We start from the raw sequence: 12,559 nt of genomic DNA, 5'->3' as shown, positions 1-12,559 counted from the left end.
TCTTTCTGCCTTCATTCTCCCGCCGGCCAACGTATACGCAGATTAGTGCCGCCGCTGATGCTATCAAGCTCCTCAAGAGGCGGAAGTCTCGGTCGGGTTTAGGCGTTTTTGACCCGGGGCTCCCGGGTTCCGATTACAGATGAGGAACCGACGCTTTGTGTCCTTGAGGAAAGCATCGAAAAACAAACCCACGACACGCCTCACTGAGCCTGATACAAGAAAATGAAATCAAATAAGTAATGTATAAAAGAGCGATGTTGGACTAGTGGATAGGACGCTTTTCTTAAGAGTAGCCCCCCCACCGCCGATGTCGTACAGTTTGGAATTTGAGGCAGGAAAACTACAAACCGCACAAAACTTCCTCCAGACTTCAGTACAGCCAGCATCACATGCTTTATTTGCTAAACAAATAAAATAATAATGCTTCTCATTATTTGTCATTAACATTAGGTTTTTATTATGGACAGTGTTTAAATTTTTTTCATGTTTATTTTAGAACATATATATTTTTTTTTAGCAATTTGATTAGCTTAATTTTCTTGAATTTTTTGTAGCATTTTGCCCATCCTTTTACAATACATGACTAAATATGGTTCCTTGCTTACTTAATCACTGCTGGAGTCAACATTAGCTAAGACTTAGGTGTTAAAATTTCATTAAATTTTAATGAATTCATTGATTATTTTTTATTAATTTTTTAAAATGTAATTTAAAATATTTTTAGTTTTTTTAAAAATTATTATATATATATATACATATAAATTGTATATATTACAATATATTTTATACATACTATTTTATATTTATTTTATAGTACCACTGTTTAAAAATGCTGTAATTTCAAGTATTTAGTTCTTAGGATCTATTCTTAGGATCTATTCAAAGATTTATTCTTTCATGATGGCGCCATTTTTGAAAGTAATTGTTTTTAATTCTGCACAAACTTTATTTTTATTTTGCGGTCACGCTTCATTTTGGGAGTCATAGTGGCAGACAACAATTTTGGGCTTAGCCTAGGCAAGCGTAGCTGAGATTAGCTTAGCCTAGCCTAGCCTAGCCGCAGGCCCGCCCGCACAGGGCAACCCAAAACCCAAACGCACCCTCTCTCACTGAGGTGACCACAGGTGTGCACACCTTGCACGCCTATGCAAAAACCTTTCTCTGCAGCCTTCAAACACATGCACGTGCATACAGGTATCGCACCCCAGCATACTTGGAAGCCGCCACCCTGGGGGGGCTTGCTTGTGCGTGCGAATCTGGCGAATGTACTCCTTTGCCCCCATGGCTGCGCCCTCCAAACTCAGGGCAGCGAAGGGAAATGAAGGCTTTAGGAGTTCATTATAAAACAACAACAAGCAGTGGAGGCGGGGTGGGGTGGGGGGGGCCTCCCGGGGGTCTCGCCATCCCTGCGTCTTCGTCTTGATGTACGACAACATGACAAATATACCCGTCGGTCTCCTTCTTTATCCAGCGGTCACATTGTATCAAGTTAAATATTGATCTATATGATATAATCATCGAGTCATGCCGTCCGTCGTCTGGTCTGTGAACTTGTGTGACCTCTGGTGCATTGGTGTGGCGTAGGACTTTTCAGCTTTGAGGAACAAGGAAATGAACTCTCCGGAGCAGGAGAAAATAAAGCCGAGCTATGACGCTAGCGTAAATAATGCATTTTTAGGAATTTATTAAAGCATTTGCCCTCGCAATACAGTACAAATATTGCACTTTAGCTTTTATGCAACGCACGGAAATACAATTATCTGAGGACATTACATACATTTTACACATTTTTTTGGTTTTATTTTTGTGTGTATTAATATTACATTTTGTTTATAATGATATATTTTTAATATCTGTTGTAAAGCAGGTTTTTAATGGGCTTGGGTCAATATTTGGCAACGGGTAAAGTGGGTATGGCAACTTGGGTATTGTTGTTTCTATGGTAGCACTTTAGCACGCATGGAACCAAATTTTTAACTTGAAATTAGTCTTATTTACTCTTAACGTGGAACCATATTTGGTAACAAGCCAATTGGGGTGTTGCGCCTTAGAACTCGATCTAGCGGGCACGGAACTACATTTGGTAAAGAATTAGGTGGGTTTTATAACGTCTCGATGTCGTTATTTTAATTTAATTAGCTTTAGCAGGCGTGGAACCATATTTGGTAACAAGTCAATTGGAGTGTTCTGCCTTAGAACTCGATCTAGCGGGCACGGAACTACATTTGGTAAGAAATTAGGTGAGTTTTATAACGTCTCGATGTCGTTATTTTAATTTAATTAGCTTTAGCAGGCGTGGAACCATATTTGGTAACCGATTAAGTGGAACCAAAACAAACCAAAAGTGGCATCCTTCTTTTAACTACATCCCGCGAGTGCGGAACTATACTAAAAAAAAATTGGATTAATTGATTAATCCAAAAAATAATCCACAGATTAATCGGGTTATTTGCCTGCCGAGTTCTGTGTTACACGAGTTAAAAAGACACGACATTCCTACTGGTCGCTACACTGACGTCCTAATGAGGATTAATAGCGTGTAATTGGCGTAATTGGAGCGCGACATCAAAAGCAGACGCACATAAAAATAACAAGCGTGTGCTGTAATAAATAACTAAACGACGGGGTGTCCGACCGCCCCCTTGTTTACGTTCGTACACGACATTCCTCGCTCTCGTTATCGCCCTCTCGTTATGATTGATTCCGTTTTGGCCAGAGGCATAACACCTGTAGGGAGTGGGAGTGGGGGGCGGGGTTATTGTTGCCTGCCAAAATGGCCGCGAAGTGATGCCTGGAGACCACCGTGCTTTCAAAACATGTGTGTGTTTGTGTGTGTGTGTATTCCTTAACAACACATCGTCTTCTCTGACATATTTATTCATCTTATTTGTTTTAAATAAGGGTGTACATTAAAAAAAAAAACAACTTTTGACATATGGGGATATATTACCAGATTCAAAAGATTTGTACAAATATTTATTTATGTACATAACAAGTGGAATTGGCAAAAAAAAAAAAAAAAAAGAGGACAGGTGAGGTAGAAAATATGTTTCATGTCATTAATGGAACCCTGATGTGAATTTCTTTACATTTGGGCCTCATTTTGACCTGCACGAGGGACGATTTGCTTTGATTTTACAATTGTGTGTGTGTGTGTGTGGGGGGGGGGGAGGCCAATTACGGAGCCGCTTGTGGCTTCAATTACACTTTTTAAAAGCACACCACGTGATCCTGTTGTCCCCTCATGTTAACCCCATTTTAGTTCCCTTTGTTGACTCAGCGCACATTTCCATAAACATTTCCATAAGAGCAACTGAAAAGCCATAATCATCCTGTACTTGCACGCAGCTACATTATCCTCCAGGGCTCCAATGGTTCTCTTGTGTTTTTTTAGGTTTCTGCTTTCCCATGTATAGCTGGCATAAGTGCTTTAAAAAAAAAAAAAAAAAAATCAAATAAAAGAAGTACAGCAGACAAAAGAGACAGACAGGTAGTGTCGTTCAGAGCGCAATGAAGTACAAAAGCAGCAGCAGTAGTAGTAGTAGTAATAGTAGTAGTAGATACAATTTGATAATAAATAGTCTAGTACCTGTTTGGAATGTTAGCCTGTCTCATATCTGAACCATCAAATCGCAATTGTCGCAACTCCTGTAATTTTTTTTGTTTACTTGATATTTTCATTGCCATATGTGATTAGTTTGTGTCCTTTTTGGGGGCCTTTAATCACGATAAATTGGTTCCAGACTCGACTGTAATAAGTGAATTTTCTACTATTTTTATAGGTAGGGCACGGAAAACCTGTTTATCATCTTCTGAATATGTTTTTTTTTTTACATTAGAGCCCTCCAGACATGATATAACACCCCTATAGTCACCCTTACATTTGTATTACCCAATATAGTAGATATCATGAGAGACAATAAGCCATTTAAGGGGAGCAGAATGGTGATGGACAGGAAGTGATGTTGGAAGTTGACTTTTAGCTTGTTGTGGGCTTTGTTATTATTATATGTTATTATTATTATATGTTATATGTATGTTATTATTATATGATATAGCCTGGTGCTAGCGGGGAATGACTGTATTTTGTTGCCATTTTCATATTTTCTATTCAAACCAATAACCAGTGCGTGAAATAATCTGACGTAAAAACATCGAGAAACGCGTTCTTTGACTTTTTAGTAGTAAATTATGGACGTGATTAGCTAAAAGTATGAGTGAGTCTTGTTTCATGTTGTCAAAAGTCGTAGTTTTTGTGTCGGTATTTAGTTGGTTAAACATGAAAAATGATGGTGACCAATTGGATATTTGCAATTAAAATATTAATATAAGTGGCAACAATTTTTTTTTTTAGCATATTTAGAGAATCTCATCAAAAATGGGTCAAGCTCAAATCGGTTGGAGGACTTTTGCTTCCCCTAGTGGTTAAGTGGTGCATTACATATACACAAATTCTTAAAAAATTGACCATACATCGTTATTTTCATTTTTTTTTTTTAGACAAGCCATCTAGAAAACCAAATAATTCCTATCGATAACAGTTTATACTTTATGGGCAGTAATTTTTTGAGCGACTTAAATATTATATTTTGTCGTTGAACGCTAGAACTGAGGCATGCTAACAACCTGTGCAACAAATATATGAAATGAAATGTGCGACAAATCAATAAGCGGCCGAAAACTAAAGCAAATTTTAACAAAAATAAAGTCTCTCTCTTTCTCAATAAGCATTTAAGTTGCGATACCAAAAAAAAAACGACCCCCAAAGGTTGGTTGTCCTCCATCTTGAGGACATATTGTCTCACTGGCGCCTTACGCTGGTGAAGTGGTGAACTGCAATACGTGTTTAGCATGTCGCTAAATCACTAGCATAACAGTAGCTAGCATGGCGCTAGTGGCTGAGCCGAGGGGATGTTATGGCGTGCGCCTCCTAGGTAGTCGTTTGCGGTCGGTGCGCCGTCACAGTCAGGCCACATGCGAGCGCGGTGATCAGTTCCCGCCACAATCCCAGCGGCTCTCGATGCTCCGCCATGTTTGAGGTTTACGTGTTCTTGCAAGTGTAGACCTCCTCTTCCCGGACGCACGTCTGGCACTCCACATGGCAGCACCAGCGCACCTGGCAGTGGCAGGACAGGCTAGTGAGGCGCATGGCCGTGTTGTAGCCCCGCCCGCAGCACAGACTCTGACAGCTGGTGTCTTTGGCGCACGAGCGTCCGCCGGTTCCCGGCGAGTAGCGCGACGGTCGGCAGAAACTAGGCGAGTCCTCCAAATAGACCAGATCGGTGGTGCGGAGGCTCTGGCTGTGGCGGTGCGGCCCGGCTAGCTCGCTCTCGCCGGTAGCGGCGTTGGTGACGCTGAGGACTCGCATGGCCATGTCGTAGCGGTACTTGAGCAGGCGGCCCGTGTCGTGGAAGGGAGACAGCTGCTTCCAACAAGTCCGTACCGCGCAGGATCCGGAAACCCCGTGACACTTGCAGGTGGTCTTGAGGCCGCTCTTCACCGCCTGGAAAAGAAAACGAGATGTCAGTTCTCTGGTTTTGATTCATGACCTCGCCGCTTATCTGGGAGGTCCATCTCGTGCACGGAGGCCGGCTGGGAGTCGGAAGGCGGACGCCTCCGCCTTTTTCGAATCTTTCTGCGTCTGCACACTTGAAACTTGAAACCTGCAAAAATGCCGGTCTGGTGGTCATTTAGCACAAGGGGCAAGTCGTACAGTGCCCCTGGAATTCTGCCTAGCAACAAGGTACCTTGCAAAAATGCGACATGTCACGGATCGCGACAGTTTGCAATCATCGGGGGGGGGGTTACGGAATTACTCTTCGTTAAAAAAAATGTTAGCATCTCTTTGTCTGACCCTTGGTCACATGATTTGTTTCTTTGTGAGTTTACGCTTGGGGCAAGTATGTTCGTGCCCCAACAGAAGGCTGTCGTCTTGATCATTTTTGCTTTTCTTTGATACGTTGAGAGTTTTTATATATTTACAAAATTCCGAATTCTGCCTAGCAACAAGGTATGGCTACGGGCTAGCCAAGGAATTACTCTTCGTTTAAAAAATTTTAGCATCTCTTTGAAGTCTGGAACAAACGAGACCCTTGGTCACATGATTTGTTTCGTTGTGAGTTTACGCTTGGGGCAAGTATGTTGGTGCCCCAACAGAAGGCAGTCGTGTTGTTGATCAATCTTGATCATTTTTGCTTTTCTTTGATATGTTGAGAGTTTTTATATATTTATGAAATTCCGAATTCTGCCTAGCAACAAGGTATGGCTACGGGCTAGCCAAGGAATTACTCTTCGTTAAAAAATGTTAGCATCTCTTTGAAGTCTGGAACAAACGAGACCCTTGGTCACATGATTTGTTTCATTGTGAGTTTACGCTTGGGGCAAGTATGTTGGTGCCCCAACAGAAGGCAGCCGTGTTGTTGATCAATCTTGATCATTTTTGCTTTTCTTTGATACGTTGAGAGTTTTTATATATTTACGAAATTCCGAATTCTGCCTAGCAACAAGGTATGGCTACGGGCTAGCCAAGGAATTACTCTTCGGAACAAAGCACTCCCGCAAAAAATGTTAGCATCTCTTTCTGCGTCTGCACACTTGAAACTTGAACATAATGGATGGAGGGCAACTGTCGTATTTCATTTTCCTCACATCTCTCACTCGGACAGCTCGGGTTCTGTTTCAACTAGTACTGTCTGCCTCCTGAGGCCCGAGGCATGGGGGACACGACGCTGGAATCTCTCCGCCCCTTTCCCGCCTGCAATCCAGTAGTAGTAGTAGTAGTAGTAGTAGTAGTAGATACAATTTGATAATAAATAGTCTAGTACCTGTTTGGAATGTTAGCCTGTCTCACATCTGAACCATCAAATTGCAACTGTCGCAACTCCTGTATTTTTTTTGTTTACTTGATATTTTCATCGCCATATGTGATTAGTTTGTGTCCTTTTCGGGGGCCTTTAATCACGATAAATTCCAGACCCGACTGTAATAAGTGAATTTTTGATTATTTTCATAGTTAGGCACGGAAAACCTGTTTATCATCTTCTAAATATGTTTTTTTTTTTACATTAGAGCCCTCTAGACATGATATAACACCCCTATAGTCACATTTACATTCGTATTACCCAATATAGTAGATATCATGAGAGACAATAAGCCATTTAAGGGGAGCAGAATGGTGATGGACAGGAAGTGATGTTGGAAGTTGACTTTTAGCTTGTTGTGGGCTTTGTTATTATTATTATTATTATATGTTATTATTATATGATATAGCCTGGTGCTTGTCTAATTAATTCATGTTTGAAAAGCCGGGGATAGAGCGAGGCAATGTTGGAACCACAACATATAGCGAGGAATATTTTCGATACCAATAACCAGTGCGTGAAATAATCTGACATAAAAAAACATCGAGAAACGCGTTATTTGACTTTTTAGTAGTAAATTATGGACGTCATTAGCTAAAAGTATGAGTGAGTCTTGGTTTCATGTTGTCAAAAGTCGTAGTTTTTACTTAAAAGCTTAGTTTTTCTTAGCTTTTCCCGCCTGTAATCCGCAACTTAAAGCCGCAGTATCATGCCTGATTTGGGTTTAAGGTAGCTGATCAACAACGAGGACATGAACGCACCATCAGTCAGTCCCGGCGAGGGCCAGAGACAGGTCAGATAGCATTGGGGGGGGGCTTAGTCCGTGCCTTGAGGGGACTTGCGGGTTGAAAAGTTCCTCCCTTTGCAGGTATGAACCCCTTAGGGGGGGTTCAGAGTACTATTACTGAGAGATGGGTGGGTGGTTTTTTGGGGGGGGGGGGGCCGTGTTGTTGTTGTCGCTTCTGCTCTCTTCTCGGCGTAAAGTGAGGAAAACATTTCACTGTGGAAAGATAAGATAGCTGCCCTCGCTGCTTCTTCCTGTTTTTTTTTTTCTCTCCGGGGGTTGAAAGACCCCCCGAGGGGGGGAGCGCCACAGTGGTGGTTAGGAACATTAGGCGGATTTATGGCGAGCGCGGTGATTTAGTAAGTGGAAAAAAATGCTCGCTCGTATATTAAAAAAAGAGGCCACGGTTATAATCGCTCTCGCTCGACGAGATGAGACCTTTAATTTGCAGTCGGCCCGCACAGCAAGCTTTATCATGCCTGAGCACACCTGGCTCCAGCGTCGGCCATCTTTGCTACCTTGGCTAGCATTGTGGAAAAAAAAAAAAAACCCCAAAAGTGTCAGATTCAAACTCACACGAATCCCCACGTTGATGTTGTGGCCGTCCACCTGAGCCCTCAGGTCCTTGCTGATCCTCTTCTGGCTCAGGAACCTCTTGAGGAACTTGGTGCTGTACTTGAGGTTGTCGCCGCACACCCCCCACTGCCACGCCTCCCGGTGCTGGATGCCGGGGGAATCGTCGCAGGTGCAGCGCTCCATGCGGCCCGAGCTGCACGCCTTGGCCAGCGCGTGGGTCAGCGCCGCCGACGACACCGCCAGGAGGAAGGCGGTCTCCTTGAAGGCTGGAACAAACATGGGATGAACAACGGAGCTCGGGTCTGGAGGTCATTTAGCACAAGGGGCAAGTCGTACAGTGCCCCTGGAATTCTGCCTAGCAACAAGGGACCCTGCAAAACTGCGGCATGTCATGGATCGCAACAGTTTGCAATCATCGGGGGGGGGGGGGTTACGGAATTACTCTTCGTTAAAAACAATGTTAGCATCTCTTTGAAGTCTGGAACAAACAAGACCCTTGGTCACATGATTTGTTTTGTTGTGAGTTTACGCTTGGGGCAAGTATGATTCTGCCCCAGCAGAAGGCAGCCGTGTTGTTGATTAATCTTGATCATTTTTGCTTTTCTTTGATACATTGAGAGTTTTTATTTATTTATGAAATTCCGAATTCTGCCTAGCAACAAGGTATGGCTACGGGCTAGCCAAGGAATTACTCTTCGTTAAAAACAATGTTAGCATCTCTTTGAAGTCTGGAACAAACAAGACCCTTGGTCACATGATTTGTTTTGTTGTGAGTTTACGCTTGGGGCAAGTATGATTCTGCCCCAGCAGAAGGCAGCCGTGTTGTTGATTAATCTTGATCATTTTTGCTTTTCTTTGATACATTGAGAGTTTTTATTTATTTATGAAATTCCGAATTCTGCCTAGCAACAAGGTATGGCTACGGGCTAGCCAAGGAATTACTCTTCGTTAAAAAATTTTAGCATCTCTTTGAAGTCTGGAACGAACAAGACTCTTGGTCACATGATTTGTTTCGTTGTGAGTTTACGCTTGGGGCAAGTATGATTCTGCCCCAGCAGAAGGCAGCCGCGTTGTTGATTAATGTTGATCATTTTTGCTTTTCTTTGATATGTTGAGAGTTTTTATATATTTACGAAATTCCGAATTCTGCCTAGCAACAAGGTATCGCTACGAGCTAGCCAAGGAATTACTCTTCGAAACAAGGTACTCCGCCACAAAGTTAGCATCTCTTTGAAGTCTGGAACAAACAAGACCCTTGGTGACATGATTTGTTTTGTTGTGAGTTTACGCGTGGGGCAAGTATGTTGGTGCCCCAGCAGAAGACAGCCGTGTTGTTGATTAATCTTGATCATTTTTGCTTTTCTTTGATGCGTTGAGAGTTTTTATATATTTATGAAATTCGGAATTCTGCCGAGCCACAAGGCACCGCACAAGACTAATATCAAGGATGGGTGGTGAATTTACACCAGGGGCAGTGCCCCAGCTGTTAGTGCGATGCTACTTTTTGTTGGACTTAATGCATAGTAGCGATATACAATGATTCTGCTAAATCTCCCTGTCCTTACTTTGCCCAAATTTCAAAATCAACCAATGACAAGTCGCTCGGAAAACACTTGACCTGAGCGTGATTTTATTGTCGCTGTGCATAGCCGACTAGCTAACATTCTATTTCATTTGTTGTCAAGAAGGTTAGCAGGTAGCGACATTCCCAAGCATCCCACTGCCCTTGAACAAGCGTGTAAGCACAGATGTTTACAAAACGCGCACCACGTTGGCTTGTTTTCCTTTTTCCGCGAGTGTTGTTGTGTCACGATTCCCCTTTCTGACCCTCCTCCCAGGTCACACGCTGTTATTTGGGGTGTATATTTTGATCCAATTAATTATTATTTTGACTAGGAAGGATTTTTTTCCCTCTTTTCCCACATGAAAAGCGGGCAATCGCGCCACCCTTTTCCTCTGGGGGGGGAATTGGGCGCTTTCCTTTTTTTTTTGCAGATAAAAATAAACCACTGCGGGGCCTTAAGAAGTCTCCGCTCGCCACCGTGTCTTGGCAGCCTCACTCCCTCATTACTTCCATGCTGACCCGTTTCGTCTTTTCGGGCCGCATGTTGATAGCCGTACGCATGAGTGCTGTTTTGCTTCGCCGTGCTCGGCAGCTGCACTTTAGCTCTGGATCATGATTGATGGCTCGTACCATGCTGGAATACGAAGAAAGGCTGCAAATGTTTAGTGCGTTAATGACGTAAGATTAATAAATATACAAATTTAAACAGCAGTTTATTGCAGGCGGGCTTCTTTATTTGTCAATATAATATTTAATTAATTCTTTCTTTGAGCATTGTTATATCTATGAAGGTATATAAATTATTTTTATTGACATTATGCATCTTTTTTTAATGACAAATGACCACAAAAATGTGCATTGTAGTTCAAATAATGTAAGAGTTGTAGACCCCTGCAATAGTTGTGCCTAATATTGTGACCTGAAACTGTAACCATTGACTATTCATACTTAAAAAATATTGTTTTCCTCAATTTAACTTTTATTTATGTATTTCTGCACGATGGTAAGCGTTGTGTGTCTGTCCACTTCAGGTACTTTTATCATAGCGATGGGTTCGAACCCCCCCGCCCCCCACTCACTGTACCTCTCTTCAGCAGGCTCCCCCGGCCGTCCAGACTGCAGTTCCAGCGCTCGTTCCGGAACTGGTAGCGGCATTCCAGCAGGCTCAGGCGCACCGACTCCCGCAGCGTCTCGGCCAGGCCGGGCTCCCGGCGGCACAGCCTCTTCTGGCGCCGGGACAGGACCATCTGCTCGCACTGCTTCAGGTGGGCTTTGCCCGTGGAAGCTTCGCTGGAGAATGGACCCGGCAGAAACACCAAGGGCTCGCGTCCTGTCAGCCTTGGATGGGACGCAGAAAGTTTAAAAAAAAATTAATGCAGGTGAGTATGGTTAAATATTGTTATGTAATTGTAATTGAAAAACAGCCAAATTGTTAATAATGTTATTTTTAATGCAGAAAAAATATTATGATCCATTTTAAAATCAACACTTCACACAAAATAATTTACCTAACGGTACTAAAACCGTACTAAAACATGCATTTTGCAGAAAAAAAACAACTTTCTCACCCAAAATAAGCTGCGGCGTGTGAAAGTAGGATGCCGAGCGCAACGAGCCGCAGTAGGCATGCGGTCCGAGGGAGCCTGGAGCGCATGGTGCCGGCTCGGTTCTGCTCGTCATTGCGCTGATTCCTGCCGAAGGAAAGTCCGAGCCGTGTTGGTCGGCGCACCTCTTTAAGGTGAAGGGCGAGAGAGGTCCTTTGGAAGGCAATGCGTTAGGGAGGGAAGGAGGGAAAGAGGGAGGGAGTGAGGGAGTTATAGGCTGACGCATCATCCTCCTTTGGAATCTCTGCACTTTTATTACTTTTAGTTTTTCCCCCTCCCACGGGAGTACCACCCAGGTGGATGCATCTTCCACGGTGAGCTCCTGTGCCTCCCAACCTGCAACATTTATACTACAAAACATCAACTTTTACACCAAAAAAAACCCTGCATTTCTGTACTGGAAGATATCTCCAACTGAAAGTAACTCCAAGCTAAAAAGGAGCTGTTGGAGCTTTGCTGCCCTCTGGTGGCCAACAGCGTCAATGACCACTAGGCTGATACGTACAATCATATTCTAATTTATGTATTTGCATATACTTATACGCATTTAATTTCAATATATACTATACTAACTACACGAGAAAATACAGTTACTCAGAAGTGATTATATAGATGAAAATGTTACATGTTTTCATAGAAAGTATTAATAAATATCGTATATAAGTGGAAATAATTGCTTTGATTTAATGCAAAGTTGGGTGCAGTACACAATCTAAACCAGAGGAGGCGCTGTTACTTCAACTTCTGCTAATATGTGGTGCGGTCGGCCATGTTTCTATCCAAATGCAAAAATAAACAAATATAACCATGGAAACAGTTTATTCGTACTATTTTAAGTATAGAATTAATATATTTATTAAAAATGTATAATTTATAATTTAATTGATTGTTAAAGTCCTCAGGTAGCTCATTAAAGAAATTTGGCCAAATAGCCATTGCTAACAATAAGCACTAGATGGCGCTCTCACAGCACCTATAGTGCCTTTTGGCTTGCAGGAGAATAAACTACGTTTCTTTTCTTTTTAGGATCCTGCCATGTTTGTAATAGCCACGACTGGACAGGATGTGTTGCAGTTCATCCTGACTGACACTAGAGGGCAGAAAAGACCTGCAAACCTCATGTAAGTGCACTTGTACTGTTAAAACAGGTGTTGTTTTATCAGTGATGGTG

General features: G+C 42.6%; 1 protein-coding gene across 1 annotated transcript; it reads right to left on the bottom strand.

Moving 5' to 3' along the window:
- Window positions 1-2,866: 2,866 nt before the first annotated feature.
- Window positions 2,867-11,497, bottom strand: wnt9b (wingless-type MMTV integration site family, member 9B). The gene is made up of 4 exons (XM_058048686.1): window positions 11,353-11,497; window positions 10,869-11,122; window positions 8,221-8,486; window positions 2,867-5,503 (listed from the first exon to the last, which is right to left on the bottom strand). The coding sequence occupies exons 1-4, from the start codon at window positions 11,436-11,438 to the stop codon at window positions 5,042-5,044; spliced, it is 1,068 nt and encodes a 355-aa protein (XP_057904669.1). The 5' UTR covers window positions 11,439-11,497; the 3' UTR covers window positions 2,867-5,041.
- Window positions 11,498-12,559: the final 1,062 nt, after the last annotated feature.

Source organism: Doryrhamphus excisus, chromosome 15 (genome assembly GCF_030265055.1).
Source record: "Doryrhamphus excisus isolate RoL2022-K1 chromosome 15, RoL_Dexc_1.0, whole genome shotgun sequence".
NCBI lineage: Eukaryota > Metazoa > Chordata > Actinopteri > Syngnathiformes > Syngnathidae > Doryrhamphus > Doryrhamphus excisus.
Note: the sequence above shows the minus strand (reverse complement) of the source record. Positions and strands in the feature narration are given on the sequence as shown.